This window comes from Carcharodon carcharias, chromosome 5 (assembly GCF_017639515.1).
Source record: "Carcharodon carcharias isolate sCarCar2 chromosome 5, sCarCar2.pri, whole genome shotgun sequence".
NCBI classification, from domain to species: Eukaryota; Metazoa; Chordata; class Chondrichthyes; order Lamniformes; family Lamnidae; genus Carcharodon; species Carcharodon carcharias.
Window position 1 is genome coordinate 124,484,298 of NC_054471.1, and position 18,690 is coordinate 124,502,987.

General features: G+C 44.8%; 1 protein-coding gene across 1 annotated transcript in view; it reads right to left on the reverse strand.

Annotated features, from left to right (window-relative positions):
* Positions 1 to 2,007: 2,007 nt before the first annotated feature.
* cenpw (centromere protein W) overlaps positions 2,008 to 18,690 on the reverse strand; it is a 66,965-nt gene continuing 50,282 nt past the window's right edge. Inside the window, exon 3 of the mRNA XM_041188307.1 lies at positions 2,008 to 2,421. Within this exon, the coding sequence (XP_041044241.1) occupies positions 2,251 to 2,421 (171 nt within the window). The 3' untranslated portion in view covers positions 2,008 to 2,250. The remainder of the gene's footprint in view (positions 2,422 to 18,690) is intronic.

Consider the following 18,690-nt stretch of genomic DNA (forward strand, 5'->3'; position numbering starts at 1 on the left):
ACAGTCTCAGGATACAGGGCAGGCCATTTAGGACTGAGATAAGGAAACATTTATTCACTCAGAGGGTGGTCAACCTTTGGAATTCTGTACCACAGAAGGCTGTGGAGGTTGGGTCAGAGTATATTCAAGAAAGAAATTGATAACTTTTTGCATGTTAGGGGCATCAAGGGGTATGGAGAGAAAGCGGGAATATGGCGTTGAGATAGAGGATCAGCCATGATCATATTGAATGACGGAGCAGGCTTGAAGGGCCGAACGGTCTACTTCTGATCCTAGTTTCTATGCTTCTATGAAAGAGTCTGAGTCCAGATGCTGTGCTGCCTGCTCGGTGCCAGGGTTCAGGATATCTGCTTGGGGATGGAGAGGAACTTGCAGTGGGAGGGGGAGGACCCAGTTGTCGTGGTCCATCTAGGTACTAATGACATAGGCAGGACAAAGAAGGAGGTTCTGCATAGTCACTATAAGGGCCTCGGCACCAAATTAAGAAGCAGAACCTCAAAGGTCATAATTTCTGGTGCAAATTGGCATAGGGCAAATCAGAGATGCATGTGTGGCTCAAAGACTGGTGTGGGAGAAGTGGGCTCTGGTTCATGGGGCACTGGCATCAGTACTGGGGAAAGTGGGATCTCTACCATTGGGACGGTCTACACCCAAACTGTGCTGGGACCCATGTTCATGTGAGCCACATAAATGTAATTTTCCTGACTTCCTCCCCCACTTTTAAACTAAATAGTTGGGGAAAGGGATCAAATTTTGGAAGATGTGGTAAATCAAAGAGTAGAGACAAGGCAAAAGAAAAGGTGTTATTATGGGAAATGAAAAACAGACTGTGACAAGAAGGGATAGAGGGTAAAAATCTAACAGTAAATTAACAATTGAAACTAGAGGTTATAAAAAGAATAAAACTAAAACCTCTGTATTTGAATGCACTTAGCATTCAACAGATGAACTGAGAGCACATATAGAAATAAATAATTATAATCTGATAACCATTATGGAGACAGCTGCAGGAGGGCATGGATTGGGACCTGAATATTCAGGATATTTAAGAAGGAGAGAAAGTGAGGAAAAGGTGGAGGAGTGGCTCCGTTAGTTAATGATGGTATTAGCACAATAGAGAGGGGTGACCCAAGTTCAGGAAACCAGGATGTGGAAACGGTTTGGATAAAGATGAGAAATGGTGAAGGCAAGAAGTCACTTGTGGGAGTTATGTGCAGGCCCCCTAATAGTAGCCACATGGTAGGGTGGAACATAAAGGAAGAAATAATTGGAGCTTGTCAGAAAGGCACGGCGATAATCATGGGAAATTTTATTTTACGTATAAACAGGAAGTGAAGGCTCCCCTAGGTAGCAACGACGACAATATGATTGAATTTTACATGCAGTTTGAGGGTCAGAAGAGTAGATCTGAGACTATTTTTTTTAAACTTAAATAATGGCAATTATGAGGGCATGAAAGCTGAGCTGGCTAAAGTGAATTGACAAATTGGTTTAAGCGATAGGTCAATAGGGATGCAGTGGCTAATATTTAAGGGGATATTTCAGAATGCACAGAATAGATATATTCCAACGAGCAAGAAAAAGTCCAAGGGACAGACACACCATCTGTGGTTAACTAGAATGGTTAAATATAGTATCACACTGAAAGAAAAAATATATAATTGGGCAAAAACAGGTGGCAGGTCAGAAGATTGGACAGGATATAAGGAACAGCAAAGAATGACTAAAAAACAAAGAATAGAAGAAAAATTTAGAGTATGAGAGAAACCTAGCCAGAAATATAAAAACAGATAGTAAGAGTTTTTATAAATAATTTATAAAGAAACGAGTTATCAAAGTATCGGTCCCAAAGAAAGTGAGTCGGGAGAATTGATAAGGGAAAGCAAGAAGATGGCAGATAAATTGAACCGATATTTTGCATCAGTTTGTACTATAGAGGATACAAGTAACATCCCAGAAGCAGTTATAAACAAGGAAATGCAGGAAGAAGTCAGGAAAATTACAGTCACCAGAGAGGAGCCACTGGGATAGAAGTTGGATGCGGCCGTTACTTTCAGAGCCACTGGCAATGGATGCCCTCCCAGTCCCCGTGGCACCAATTCCTGGAGAATGTGGCAGATTTGAGTCACCAGATCCCTGGACATGTGGCGGCATTGGCTGCACTGCTTCTCGATCATCTGCAGATAAGACATGCAAGTTCTGTACACCCTCGGTCTTACGATCCCCCTACACACGATGTTTCTGCGAGCATCACCCTCTGCATTCGGAGATGGACCTGCTGGCCCTTGGTCTTGAGAAATTTGCTCCTTCCTTTGGTGAGCCAGGCACCTCCATCACAATCTTCTCCTTCTTCTCTCCTGCCTGTATGTGGTTATGCAGGCAGTGATAAATCCAGACTCCATCTTTCTGATTGTCTCCTCTCTGCAGCATCAATGAGAAACAGACAAGGGTCAGCATTAGCTTCCAAAGGTCCTCTTTCTGTCAATGACTCACCAGTGAATGTGAGTTCCAGGGCTTTGTTCCCCTGTCGGCAACTACTCACCCATGAGATTATGGCCAGTGCAGGTGCATATCAAGGTGCCCCCATTTCCTGACCCCCCAGAACACAATTACATGACTGACTGCTATGAAATTGCTTTGGCCAAGTGCTGGGATCTTCATTCACTGCACTCTAATACAACATGCTTTGGAATAAACATAAGGGTAAATGTTTAGTCAGGAAATTAGATTATTTGATGGCGGCCAGGGGTTAAAACAAGGAGATTGATTAGTGCCACTTTGCGGGAATAGTCTCATACAATTATTCATCGATGCTTCACTTTCCTGATTCCCTGCATTGTCATTGAAAAGCTAACATGTCTCAGCTGTGCCTCTATCTTTATTTGGGAATGTGCAGTTCAGTTGGGTGGCCCTTTAACCGGCCCCTCCAGTTCATGCACCTGCCCTGCAATCCACCTGCGGACCCCTCACCAGTAGAGTTTCTCCACATTTTAATTTTGCACTGCCCCATTGCTGCAGGTTGGGAGATTGTGGTGCTAAGCTCTCACTGCCAGATCAGCTTGGACCCTCCGTGTGACTGTGGAAACCCCCCTCATCGTCCCGGAGGAGCTCAATGTTCAGGTTTCCCTCCCTCCAAGAACCTCTCAATCCTCCCCCTGTATACTTTGATCCCATTGTGATTGTGGTGGATATCCGTGTGTTAGCCCCTGAACATTTTGAGATGGATGTGCCTATGCCCCATGTGGACCACACCTCTCCCCATCTTCAGGCCGTTTGCACATTTAAACATATAGCACCCCCCTATGTACCCTCGGATACCCCCACAGTGCCTTTTCCCCATCTGTAGACTGCAGCTGCCTACCCTGACTGAGTGTGCCTTCTGAGGCCCATTATGACTCCAGAAACCCCATGAACCAGGGTGGCACAGGATGTTACGACAATGCCCCATGCACAGGATGCTGAGTACGACTGATATTGGACTGACATGCCCTCCCTCTCCCTGGGCTGGGACAAGGACAGTCTTTGCAAGCTCAATGTCAGCTGAAGCACTCCTTCACTCAACGCTCCTCCTATTCTGGCCCAAGTGGATTATGTCATTTTATAACATACTCTCTCCCCATCCTGGAGCTGAGGACGCTAAACCCCCATACCCTCTCCCAGTCATGTGTCTGAGTGCAAATTTTCCTCCTCATACCCCCCAGGGCAGCCCTAGCCCTGCAGCCCCTTCCCATGCCTGAGGCCAGTTTCTCCCCTTCCCCAGTACAGCCCCAGCCCTGCAGCCCCTTCCCATGCCTGAGGCCAGTTCCCCCACACCCCCATTCCCCAGTGCAGCCCGAGCCCTGCAGCCCATTAAAAGCCACCCCCACCTTACTGCTGGTCTGGTAGGTGGGGACTTGCCTGTGACACCCCCTTGAAAGCAATGTGGTGCTGCCTGCCAAACCTGGCACTGATTACCACAAGACGCAAGGTAGGCAAATGAACCTCGAAGTCATGAACAAAGTGCAGGTTGCCAGGTGCACATCGCTTAAAATCCATTGTGAAATACGAAACACGTCATTCTAATTACACACCACATGATAATCCAGCGTGGGTGGGTGATTCCAGCAAAGAGTTCTTTATAATGAGATGCAAATATATTGAAATTACATTCCCAATGTGCTGGCAAGAAATGAGTAGGAACATGTTATAAATTAAATTTTAAAAATTGTGTTTTATTTTTATTTGAAGTTGGAAAACTCGTCCCATCCATGGATGAGGTCTCCAAAACTTTAAAGGCCTTATTTAGGCCTTCTAACTGTTGGCGGACACAGTCCCCATGTATGCCTGCCGACTGAACTACCATGCGACTGCATGTTGACATCGGGTCGCTCGCCTGACATCATCACGCATCATCTCAGGCATGCACCCACCTGCCGAGGTAAAAATTCTGCCCAAGGCGTTCTTGTTGTAGCAGAATGGTGGAAGGTCCAACAATTCCTATAAACAATTCTGCTATTATTGATCATGATGGTTAGGGCCACTGGATCTGTACTTCATGGAACAAGAATTTTTGCACATTTCGCACACCTACCCTGCCATTATTTCAATAACTTTTCAAAGGATCAATAGATTTCCCAAGCACAAACTGGTTACAATGTCCTCTTCTATTTATTCCTTTCATTTGTTCTTGCTTTTACCTTGTGTTTTTCTTTCTACTCTTTGGTTCCCTTTTTTCTGCATCTTATTTCACTTTAATTCATCCTATTCCTTTCTTTACCCTTTTCTATGTCACAACTGAAAGGGCTTCCACTCTCTCAATGTCCAGATGGTTTGCAATGGAACATGATGGCTTCATTCTGTGGCAGTCCACTATGTCAACTGCATTTGAGTATCATGGCAAGCCAAAGGACAGCTTCTGGACATTAAGAGTTTTCTACTGACCACATGGCTGATGACTCTGATGTGCAATCCATGCACAAGAAGGCAGTGTGGACAAAATGGAAGCCTTGTGTCATGTGATTCAGTAGACCAGTTGCATGCTGTAATAATCATTCTTCTAGAAGAGGCCTGCTGCACTCGGCAGAGTGTATGTTAATATTTGTCATGGTCTGCTGTATGCAGCCTCACCATTATGTGGGGACTTGCCACCAACTACGTGGAGAGCAGCTGAGAAGCAATAGTGTGAAGAGGAGGAGGAAGAGAAGAAAGAGAGGAGGAAATCCAGACAGCCCAGGCTTTCCATGAACATCTTATCTGGGTGAAACCACAACCCCAATTCTCCATTCACCAACATTCCTTACCTTTCCATAGTATCTGGCCATCGCAGCGTTCTCTTCATCACAAAGCAAAAATAAAAGCCTGCTCAAAATAAACGTTCCAAAACAAAATTTATTAATGACATCTATCTCCATACAAAAAATCAACCAGTTACCTTTGGGCAATCACTTAGTGTGTGTCTTGTAGGTGCCTTTGCCTGTCTAGTGCTCCTATGTAGTGCTGTCCTGGTAGGCTCCAGAGTTTCGGTTGAGGAGACTACCGATGACCTTGGAGGACGACCTTGAGCAGTCTGGAACTAGAAGGCCTGGCTTTGGACCGTACCGTCTCAGTATGGATGGCAGCAGTCTGGGCTTCTGGCTGCCAGGCAACAGCAAAGGCGCTGGCAGAGTGGAAGACGTGGGAGGATGAATGCTGTCTTCCTGACAGAGGACAGCAGGTTGGTGCTCCATTGAATGTCTGCCCCTCAGCTTGGGTGGTGCCACAGCAATCGTAGTAATCTGTTGGAGGACAATTTACTGACAGCCATGATGGTATCTGTCTGAGTTTCTTGGCAGCAAACTGAGCCTCTATGATTCCAGACTCAGCTTTCACTGCATCACACAAACGTATGGTGAGAACTGTTTGTGCTACAATGGAAGCTGAGATATCAGACATCAGATGCTGCTTCATGGTTGGGCCCACAAGTGTGCTGCTGGAGTTGACCACCATTTCCATGCTCGTAAGGATAGGCACTGAGTCCTGTGGAAAGCCCCTGGCCAAAATGATGCTTGACATTACATACAGGCTTTCTGGCAGGCTTCACACTGAGAGTATTTTGTTGTGCATAGAATTAACCTTCTTCTGTAGGTTGCCCCTTCAAAGTGCTCATCCGAATCTGATGCATTGATCCAGCATGATGTGCTGGGCATGTTCTTGTACCAGCTGCACATTGATCGAATGGTAATCTTTGCAGTAATGCCACATCTCAGTGTTGAGTGTGCAGTTGGTGATACCTGCATTATTCTGTCTGCTTCTCTTAGTTCAGAGAAAGTACAAAGAAGATCCCCCACTACAAAGAAACTGTCATCTCCCTGATGCAGTAATGGATGTCAAACTGTGGTTAGTTATGTCACCCCATGCAGCCTGGAAGGAATCTGACCCATAAAGGTTGAAGGTCACAGTCACCTTCACAGCCACTGATATTGCCGTCCTCTCACTGTTCTGAGATTGCAGGTCTGGTTACACGAGGCAGGGTTCTGTGAGCACCTCCTTTGTGAATTGCGGCTGACATACCTCCACCTAAGCTAGGAGCAGTGTGTCAGGAAAATGTTCCCAGAAGATGTGGTGGATGAAGCCACCTGCTGAGAGCCCTTCTTCCCCTCCCCGTTCTCCCTCTGCGAGCAGCTTGACTTCATATTTGCTGTCACAACTGCATCTCACATGCTGCAGCCCAACTGGAATAGAAACAATAGCAACCATGACTTCAGCAGCAGTGACCAACTCCTCAAAACACTTTCACAAACTCAAACAAAATTAGTAGAAAGTTGTCAGGAACTAACCTAGATGTATGTGATTAAACAGCACTGGTAGGGGTTCTTCCTGCTATTGAACATGTTAAGCTGTGCAGTTGTGTTTACCAGAGGATATTAACTAGAGCACCAAAGTCTAAAATAGCAGCACTGGTGCTTTAGTTAATGTAGATGCCGACCAAAGTCACAACTTGCCTCCTCTGCATACTTCCAGCACATACTCCTAATGCCCATGTCAACATCTCTCATCAAGATAGCGTTGGGAGTCAGCCATGCCAGAAATGAGCATGAGCAGTGCAGATGCCATTTTGAGAGCAAAATGGCACCTATAGCACCGAAACTATGTGCACCACAGAACCAAGTTTTGCAGCCCTTAAGTTAAAGCCTCATTGCAGTTAGTAAGAAGCTACGGTGATCAAATTGACTATCATGTTTACCAGATAGTCTTGAAAAAGTAATTCATTGTCATAAAGTTCTCTGGGAATCTCAAGGTTATGCAGCCTTGCCCTCAGCTGAGTCCTAAACTCTGGAATTCCCTCCTTAAACCTCTGCTCTCTGCCTCTCTTACCTCCTTTAAAATGTTCCTTGAAACCTACCGCTTTGCATTTAGCCACCTACCCTAATATAATCTTAAACATGTCAAATTTTGTTTGATACCACTCCTATGAAGCGCTTCAGAACATTTTACAATGTTACAGGTGCCATATAAATACAAGTTGTTGTTGTTGAAAGGTGCTATATAAATACAAGTTCTTACCTTGTGCATATGCAAAGTTAATCAAATGCCATAAGGGAATTCCTTGCTATCAACTGAGAAACCCCAGTTAACAAGAATTCACTGTTTTCAGGATCTTGGTGCTACATAATAGAAAAGGGGACAACGGACAATAGATCAAGACCATGACAACTAATTGATCACTAAATGTATTACTTATTGACAAAAGAAAATCAAAATTTGCCTCTGTCTCTCTCTCTCTCTCTTCATAAAGCTGTGTCATTATCCATCATCCTCTTCTGATTAGTGAGATGGGAATTCAGTACAGAGGGGGAAGGAGCTGCCTTTAACTCTTGTGTTTGTGTAAGCTTGAGAAATAAGTATTTAAAACTAAGAGCCTATAATTAATGCTTTATTAAATTAATTATTTAATTTAGTTTATTAGATTTTAAAAAGCTAAAAATAAACCAAGTGAATTAATTACATTAAGCTTTAATTAATTCAATGTATTAAACAAAGTTACAAAATGCAGTGCAGGTGTGCTGATTCTGCAGCATGTAAGAGTATGTGGAGATCAGCATGATCCCAGGCAAGTACATCAGTAGCAGGTGTCTGTAACTCAAGGAACTTCGACTCAGAGTTGTTGAGCTGAAGTCCAAGATGCAGATATTGTGATGCATCAGCGAGTCCAAGAGTTATCTGAACATTTTGACCCAGGAGTAATTTACAGCCTTATATTAGATGTGCGTTAGATTTGATTAAATGTCAGGAACAGGAGGATGTGACTGACTCAGGCAGGTAAGGGAACCTTAGATTCAAAAGTGAAGGAGCCTCAGGCTTTGCCACTGTTTAACAGGGACAAGATATGTGCTACTGGTGTGGCTGATAACAAAGACTGCAGGGAGAATGGGCAAATTGACCAAGGTGCCAAGGTACAGGAAGCCATTCAAGTGGGAAAAGTGAAAGGAATTTAGTAGTGGTAGGGGATAGCATAGTCAGGGGGATAGATACTGTTTGCTACAGCCAGTCTTGATGTCAGTGTTGTCTGCCTGGTGCCAGGGTTAAGGACATTTCCTCGAAGGTGGAAAAGAACTTAGAGAAGGGGTGGGTGGGTGGGGGTGTTGGGATCCAGTTGTTGTGGTCCATATAGCAACCAATCACATAGGTAGAAATAGAAATGAGGTTCTGCTAAGGAACTTTGAGGAGCTAGGGCATAAATTATAAAGGTAATAAACTCTGGATTATGACCTGAGCTAAGTGCAAATTAGCATAGGGACATGCAGGTCAGAGATATCAATGCATTGCTGGAGGAGCAATGTGGGAGGCAGGGGTTGCAATGGTAAGATGGAGCTGTTCCATTGGTACAGACTCGATTTTAAACCAGGCTGGAGCCAGAGCCCTGATGAGCTGAATGGCTGGAGTGGTAGATAAAGCTTTAAACTAATAAGAGAGAGGAGGATTCAGATAAGGGTAAACTGATAAACCTGAAGAGAAAAGTCAAGACTCTAGAGTAGAGTATCAATTGAAGTAAAATCAAGCAGACTATGTCAGGAAGGAGCAAAGGATTTAATAATGGTAATAGAGCATTTAGTAACTATGGTCACATCAGGCAAAAAGTTAAAATTAAAGGCACTGTATCTGAATGCACAAAGCATTTGAAACAAAATAGATGAATTAATGGTATAATTAAGGATAAATCAATTTGATTTAGTCACCAATACTGAGGTGTAATTGGAAGACGGAGGTTGGCAATTGAATATGCCAGGGAAAATGACTTTTACAAAAGATAGGTAACTTGAAAAGGAATAGGATAGCCTTGATAATAAAGGATCAGATAAAGGCAGTAGGGAGAAAGAATCTTAGCCCAGAAAATCAGAGTGTTAAATTGGTACGGGTGGAGCTAAGCCTACCAAAAGATTCTCTGTGATGATGTCATGAGACCCCTTTGGACGGTCAAAACTAAGATACAAAGATTCATGAAAGTAAGACATCATTTCATGTAAGATTGACTTCAATAACTGGGAACAGTCTGCACATGGCTGAAGCATTTTGTTCCAAAGTTTCCATACTGTAACACCGAGATTTGAAGAACTACGTCTTCAGATTGCCACAGAAAAGCATAAGTGGAGGAATGAGCATGTGGCAGTAACCCCGCGTCAGCAAATGATGACCTATAATATCCCCACTGCAACTGACAATGCCTTGTTTGAACAAGATTGTACTTCCACTTGAATACTCACAACAGATGAGCAGTAGATGTACATCAGCAGCAATGATGCAAATCCAAAGAAGAAGGAGAATTAACAAATGGCAGAAAGCACTTCTCGGAGTAGTTTATAGGCCACTAACAGTAATCACATTACTCAGAGTATAGATCAGGACATTAGGGGAACATGTAACAAGGGTAATGCAACATTTACTTCTTGCAGACAGCAAAAACCAAAGTAGCTTGGAGGATGACTTGATCGATGCATTCAAAACAGTTTTCTGCAACAATGGCCCTGATTTTTGCAGTCAGTGGTGAAGTGACAATGTTCACTGCTGACCTTGAAGAAAGCCCACAAATGTCTAGTGATCTATGTTGTGGATTTCAACTTTCCCAATGTTAAGTTCATTCTGGTGCCAACTATAGGAGATTACTAATGTCCAGCAACAGTATTGTCACCAAGCAGGTTAAGCAGCCAATCACATTGAAGGATTCTCACTGACAGCAAAGCAGGAAGTAAAAAGCACTGATTATTCTTCAGTGTTTCTTTAATAATTTCACAGACTGCAAAATAAAGTTGAGACATAAAAAATAGAAAGGTTCACATTTATAAAGCATTTTTCATGACCATCAGACATTAAAAAGTGCTTACAGCCTATGAGGTACTTTTTGAAGTGCAGTCACTGTCGTAATGTAGGAAGTGCGACAGCTAATTTGCGCTCAGCAAACTCCCACAAATAGCAATGTGATAATTACCAGATCATTTGTTTCTTGTGATGTTGATTGAGGGATAAATATTAGCAAAGACTCCAATAACTACCCTGCTCTTTGAAATAGTGTCATGAGCTCTTTTACATCCATCTGAGCAGGCAAATGAAGCCTCTGTTTAACGTGTCATTTGAAAGACGGCATTTTCAACAGTGCAATGCTCTCTCAGAACTGCACTTGAGTGTCAGCCTTGATTTTTCTTCATACACATGGGATTAAGGTAGAAACTGAACTATCATAAAGAAGCTTAAAAAAGTTATTTTAAAAACTCTTAGAATTGCTATAAATGGAATGGAGAAATTTGACATTCCATAAATAAAAATTAGTTTTTCAACTCAAAGGTTACTCATTGATAATAATGGCTTAGTAAGCCATTTAAAATCCAGTTACACCTCATTAAACAAGGCATCATTTTTTCAAGGGGTTTTATACTGAGATGAATAGTGCAAATGTGGTAATTTGCATCAAATCCGTGATTTCTAGATGGTTTCCACCTGAGAAGACTTCAACATGGCATCTTGTTGAGGAGTGTAGAATCAATGACAGCAACATCTGGATTGCATTTCACTGCAAATGTGCAGATGCCAAAAGTTGCTGTCAGTTTTACAGAGTAACAACAGGGAATCCTGGCAGTTTCACTGTCATTACAACTGTAAAATCTGGGCTAATGCGTAGAAACCAACTCTGGATCAGGCTATTTTAGAAGGAGTATTGTGCAATGAAGCAGAGTTAATCACTAATTATTTTGTAAAAGATCCTCTGGATAACCATAATGTGAAAGAATTTCATATTAATTTGAGAATGATGTAGTTAAGTCTGAATTTAGGGACCTAAATTTAATGAAAGCCAATTAAATAAGTATGAAACGAGATTAAAAAGTATGATGATAGATAAGCAACGGCAAACTTTAAAAAAAAGTCATAAATCTCAATGAGTAGACATTCCCAAGAGGAATAGAATTCCACTGGAAAAGTGGTACAACCATAGCTAACTAGAGAAGTCAAGGATAGTATTAGATTAGAAAAGAGTTTACGATATTACCAAACAAAACCCTCCCTAAAGAGAGGATTAGGAAGGATAGAAAAAACAGCAAAGCATCAACAATTGATAAAGAGGGAGAAACTATAATTTTAGAATAAACTAGAAAGAAATATAAAAAAATTGTAAGAGCTTTCTCAAGTGTGTAAAAAGAAATTAGTGTCTGGTATTTAATGGTTATGGCAATGGGCCTGGAGAGCTGGTGGCAATCCAGCTGTGATTTAACGCCAATCAGGCACATACCTAGTTATCAAATCACAGAATTGTTATGCTGCAGAAGGAGGCCATTCAGCCCATCATGTCTGCACCGGCTCTGCGAAAGAGCATTATGACTTAGTGCCATTCTCCTGCCTTTTCCCTGTATCTTTTCACATTGACTCTATTCAAATAATCATCTAATGCCCTCCTGAATGGCTCGATTGAACTGCCTCCAATCCTTTTATGAGCAGGAACAGTTTCTCCTTAACTACTCTGTCCAGCCCCCTCATTGCTTTGAACACCTCTATTAAATCAATTCTCAGCCTTCTCCTCTCCCAGGAGAACAGTCCCAATCTCTCCAATCTATCTTCATAACTGAAGTTTTCCATCCTTGGAACCATTCTTGTAAAGCTCTCCTGCACTCTCTCTAATGTGTTCACATCCTTCTTATAGTGTGGCACCCAAAACTGTACAGTACTTCATCTGAAGTCTAACTAGGGTCTCATAAAAGTTCAGCATAACCTCCTTGCTCTTGTACTCTATGCCCCAAATAATAAAGCCTAGGATACTGTATGTTTTATTAACTGCTCTCTCCACCTGGCCTGCCACCATCAATGATCTATACACATAGACACCCTGCACCGCCTTAAGAATTGTACCCCTTATTTTATATTGTCTGTCCATGTTCTTCCTACTAAAATGCATCACCTCGCACTTCTCCACATTGAACTTCATCTGCCGTCTATCTGCCCACTCTACAACTTGTCTTTGTCCTTTTGAAATTCTATACTGTCCTCCTCACAGTTTACAATGCTTCCAAGTTTCGTATCATCGAGGGGATCCTTGTCATATTTGAGGTTAATGCCCCACTTCCAAGTGCTGCTGGCTAATCAAAGGCCGGCAGCTTTCCAGTTACTGACCGTGCCACCTGCAGTTGTGGCCACTGCTGGAACTGCAGTAGCTCAGGCTGCAAATTGTCACTGGAGCCCTATAGTGAAGGTAGGTGAGGCAGGTTCACTGTGGCCAGTAGAATACCAGTGGCAGGAGGATATGCGCTTTGGTACTTGAAATCCTCAATTGGCATCTGTGCAGGAAGACCATACTAGACCATTCCTTCCTCGCACTTAATTGGTGGAGGTGGTGGAGAAGAGTCGGGAGGTGACGGAGCCTCACCTCGCACCTTCCCCTCAATTATATGTGCCCTCCCATTTCCTGGGGAACATTTACTTATGCTGGGCAGAATTTAATGTGGGTCATTAAGAGGCAGAGACAGAAGAAATAATAATGGGGAATAAGAAAATGATAGAGACGTTAAACCAACATTTTGTGACTATCCTCACATTAGAAGACATAAAGAATATATCAGAAATTGAGGTCTAATGAAAATGAGCTACTTAAAGTAATTAATATTTGTAAAGAAAAGGTACAGTAAAAAATAAATGGGATAAAATCCAATAAATTTCCTGCTTTGTTGGCCTCTACTCAGGGTTTTAAAGAGATGGCTGCTGAGATAGTGGATGTATTTGATTTAATCTTCCAGAATTTTATAGATTCTAGAGGAGCGCTGTGGATTGGAAGGTCGCAAATATAAACCTGCTGTTCAAGAAAGGAGGGGCAGAGAAAAACAAGGAACTATTGGTGGGTGAGGCTGAGATCAGTTGTTGGGGAAATGCTAGAATCTATTATTAAGGAGGTGGCAACAGGACACTTGGAAAATCACATTATGACTGATAAGAGTCAACAAAGTTTTATGAAAGAGAAATCGTATTTGACAATTTTTTAAAAATTATCCTTTCATGATGTGGGCTTCGCTGGCTAGGCCAGCATTTATTGCACATCCCTAATTTCCCTTGAGAAGGTGGTGGTGAGCCACCTTCTTGAACCACTGCAGTCCATGTGGTGTAGGTACACCCAAAGTGCTGTTGGAAGGGAGTTCTAGGAATTTGACTTGGCAACAGTGAAGGAACGGCAATATATTTCCAAGTCAGAATGGTGAGTGACTTGGAGGGAAACTTGTAGCTGGTTGCGTTCCCATGTATCTGCTGCACTTTTCATTCTGGATGGTAGAGGTTATGGGTTTGGAAGGTGCTGTCAAAGGAGGCTTGGTGAGTTGCTGTAGTGCATCTTGTAGATGTTACATACTGCTGCTGCTGTGTATTGGTGGTGGAGGGAGTGAATATTTGTGGATGTGGTGCCCATTAAGTGGGCTGCTTTGTCCTAGATGGTGTCAAGCTTCTAGAGTGTTTTTGGAGCTGCTCTCATCCAGGCAAGTGGAGAGTGTTCCATCACACTCCAGACTTGTACCATGTACATGGTGGACAGGCTCTGGGGAGTCAGCAGGTGAGTTGCTTGATGCAGGATTTCTAGCCTCTGACCTGCTCTTGTAGCCACAGTATTTATATAGCTGGTCCAGTTCAGTTTCTGGTCAATGGTAACCTCCACGGTGTTGACAGTGGAGATTCAATGATGGTAATGTCATTGAATGTCAAGGAGAGATGGCTAGATTATCTCTTTTTGGAGATAGTCATTGCCTGGGGCACCTATGTGGTGCAAATGTTACTTGCCACTAATAAGCCCAAGCACAAGTGCTGTGCAGGTCTTGTTACACTGGACACAGGCTGCTTCTCTATCTGAGGAGTCATGAATAGTACTGAACATTGTGCAATCAAGTGAACATTCTCACTTCTGACCTTATGATGGAAGGAAGGTTATTAATGAAGCAGCTAAAGATGGTTGGGCCTAGGGTACTACACTGAGGAACTCCTGCAGTGATGTCTTGGAACTGAGATGATTGATCTCCAATAACCACAACCACCTTTCCTTTGTGTTAGTGGAGAATTTTCATCCTGATTTCCATTGATTCCAGTTTTGCTGGGGCTCCTTGATGCTGCACTTGGTCAAATGCTGCCTTGATGTCAATGTCAGTCGCTCTCACCTCACCTTTTGAGTTCAGCTCTTTTGTCCATGTTAGAACAAAAGCTGTAAAGAGACCAGGAGCCAAGTGGCCTTGGCAGAACCCAAGCGGAGCATCAGTGAGCAGGTTAATGCTGAGTAAGTGCCACTAGTTAGCACTATCAATGACACCTTCCATCATTTTGCTGACAATCAAGAGTAATGGGGTGGTAATTGGCCAGGTTTTATTTGCCCTACTTTTTGTGGACAGGTGCACCTGGGCAATTTTCCATATTGTCAAGTAGATGCCAATGTTGTAGCTGTACTGGAACAGCTTGGCTAGTTGTGTGGCTAGTTCTGGAGCACCAGTCATCAGTACTATTGCCAGAATGTTATCAGGACCCATAGCCTTTGCAGTATACAGCGCACTCAGCTGTTTCTTGATATCAAGTGGAGTGAATTGAATTGGCTGAAAATTGGCATCTGTGATGCTGGGGACCCCAGGAGGAGGCCGAGATGGTTGATACACTCAGCACTTCTGGCTGGAGATAGTTGCAAATGCTTCAGCCATGTCTTTTGCACTGTTGTGCTGGGCTCCCCTATCATTGAAGATGGTGATATTTGTGGATCCTCTTCCTCCAGTTAGTTGTTTAACTGTCCACGACCATTCACAACTGAATGTGGCACAACTACAGAGCTTAGATCTGATCCACTGTTTGTGAGATCACTTAGCACTATCACTTGCTGCTTATGCTGTTTGGTGTGCCTGGTGCTGCTCCTGGCATGCCCTCCTGCACTCTTCATTAGACCAGGGTTGAGCCCCGGTTTGATGGTAATGGCAGAGTGAGGGATGTACCAGGCTATAGGTTACAGGTTATCCATCTAGTTTACTAAAGTCCTTTAGGGAAGGAAATTTTCCCTCCTTACATGGTCTGGTGTACATGTGCCTCCAGACCCACAGCAATGTGGTTGACTTTTAAATGCCCTCTGAGCTAGGGCAATTAGGGGTTGGCCAAAAAATGCTGGCCTAGCCAGCGAAGCCCACATCCCATGAACGAATAAAAAAAACTGTCATCAGATAGTTCAAAAAATGAGGAAAATCAAGTTCAACAGATGGACCATAAGACCCAAGATGAGCGGAATTTTCCCAGATTTGCACTAAGTGCGGTTGCAGGCTGGTAAAAGTATGTTTTACCAGTTGGCCACGATGGCGGGTTTTCATGCTCTATTGTCCCAAGCCAGCCTCATTATTTATGCATTCCTGGGAAACACGCCATTTCCATGGCAGACGGGCTCTTATTTGCCCTCTCGCCATCACTATGCCTTTGCATCATGCCAGCCGCCATGCCAGCACACCGCTCATCACTACCAGCTCACCATCACTGCCTGAGAGACATGGCCAGTAAAGGAAAAAAGACTGCAACATCCCGGTTTAATGACGGGACCCTCAAGCGATTGTCAGGTGCTGTGGAGGCTCACTGGGATGTCCTGTACCCCAGCTCTGGCTGCAGGATGGGCAGACCAATCTGGCTTGGGAGGTGGTGGCAGTAATGGTCAGAAAAGGACAGCCACCCAGTGCCGTAAGAGGATGAATAATCTCTGATCTGCCAGGGTAAGTCACTCTTCTCATCACTCTCAACTCACACACTCACAAACCCATCACACATCCACAAGGCCCTCATTCAATGCCAGTTCAAGGAACATCACTATTCACTCTCTCATACACATCCTCATTGTCCTCAGCCCATCCATGGGACCACTCACCACCCGCACAGGCAAGGTACATTTATCATCTGGCCCGGCAGGCATATTGCTTATGCTTTCTTCACTTCTATTCATGCAGGAGAAGCTGGCACACATCAAGAGGGAGAGGTTGCAGACTGGTGGCAGAATGCCCGAAATCAAGGTCTTCGCAGACTTTGAAAACAGAGTCATCCAGCTGGCCGGCGACAATCGGGACAGGTCCTGTGCCGATGGTGAGGTTGGCACTGCTCTACCAAGTGAAGATCAAGCAGAGCAACATCCATTAGACAACCATGCTGTGAGTGATGTGTCCTGTTTCACTGCCCACTGCCATTCACTAATTATCTCTCCTTACTTTCTCAGGCACATCTGCCAAACAGCCGACCGAGTCCATGACCCAGGGCCTCCAATCAAGGCCCAAAGAAACATCCAAAGAGGAATCTGAAGGCACCCTCCACGAAGTTTTGTCACAGCACTCATCCACACCCTCCACCACCACAGAGACACACTCCTCAGTGGGACCTAGCTTTAGAGTACCCTTGGGATCACAATCTGGTGAGCGCATTGCACTGTCTGATCCACAGCAGGCAGGGACTTCCCAGGTCCCCGGCATTGAGAGGACTGCTGGAGGCCAGAACTTTGCTGAGTCTGAGTCATGTCACAATTGCTGGAGCTGCAAAGACAAGCTCAGGAACATCTGGAAGGGATGTCCAGATTGCAAGGCACAATGGAGGAGTCTGTCCACCTACAGGCCGAGGTGATAGCACCGGCATGCCAATGCACCAAGGTGAACACTGGTAGGAAGGCGGCCTCCATGGAAGCCTTGGTCCAGGACATCGCTCCTGCATTGCTGCGTGGGCTCAGCTCCATCGCTGACGCCATAGTTGGCCCCCAACAGTGTGTACACAAGAAAGATGCTGGGCAGCTCGGTCTCATTCCAGCTACCCCTTCCCCTCAAGGAGTCAGCTAGGGGCCCCCAGGCACCCACAGGAAGGAGGATCACCAGGTGCACACTCCGGGGCCATCCACCCAGGTGACTCCGGGAGTCTCCGCCCCATCCATATCCCCTCTTGCTGTGACCTCCACAGCTCCAGTTTCACAGGCCGAGGGTGCCACAGCCACACAGCAGGACCCCTAAAGCAGTCCGTAGCCCTCCGAGTCTTGGCCCTCAGAGGATGCCTGCCAAAGTCACCACAGGCTGCCTCCGCCTCCGCCGTGGGTGTCCGGGGAGCACCAAGATGTAGCGGCAGGGTTAGGAAAGTTAAGAAGAATTAATTGCACAGCCTGTGCATGGGCGTTAATCACTTGTACATACTGTTCACTATTGTCAATAAACTCCCAAGAATGTTTCCCTGCTTATGGCTCCTCATTTTGTTGAGCAGTGTTCTTGTCACTCAGATGTGAAACCTCTGTGCACACGATAAAGGCAGGTGTCTCAGTCCAGTGCCTCTTCCCTGTGCTCTGTGCAGCCTTCAGATCCAAAGTGATGGTCTGGCCTCAGACTCCCTGGAAACATTACTGATGCCTGCACCTCAGCAGTGCTTGTCATTGCTGCCAGAATGTCGTGGGCAGGAGTCACAGAGTTCCGTCATTCTCTCTATGTGCTCTCAGCACCTTTAAGGAGGGGCTGGCTCCCATTTGTTCAGCTTCTGTGACCAGTGCCACTGTGCTCCTGAAGGGCTCAGGCTGAAGGTGGACAAAGTATCAGATGCTTCTAAAGTTTCATGGCTGTGTCTCTATGATATGACCCTGATCACAGAGCGCAAGCGAGCTGCCCTCGGCCAGACAGGTGTCAGACATTCTCAGAGGCTATGTGAAGATCAATGGAGTGTCCTCACTGCATGTCGTCATCATCCTCCTGCAATCGATCGACTATTGGGGCCTCCACTGCATCTCAATGACAGGAGCATTATTACAGAGGGTATTCGTGCTGCCATAAGCCAGGCTGGAGTCAAGCATTCACAACTGCGATGTGAGGATCCATGGTGTCCCCTCACTCCATGTCGTCATCATCCTCCACAAATCTAGCAGCTAAGAGGGTCTCCCGAGCATGCCTGCCTCGTCTAGCCAATGTGAGAGCCTCATTCAAGAACCTCCTCACTCTCAGCCCCGTCATCATCAAAACTGAGGACCCCCTCACCCTCATCCCCATCGCCAACCTCCTCATTGGAGGAGATGTGCAGCTCCTCCATTGCCTCCTCAGCCAGTTCGACTCCCTGTTGCAGTGCCAGGTTGTAAAGGGCGCAGTAGACGACGACGAAGCCCGACACCCGCTGTGGACTGTATTGCAGGGCTCCACCAGTCCGGTTCAGGTACCGGAACCTCACCTTCAGCATCCTGATGGTTTGCTCTACCAAGTTGCGAGT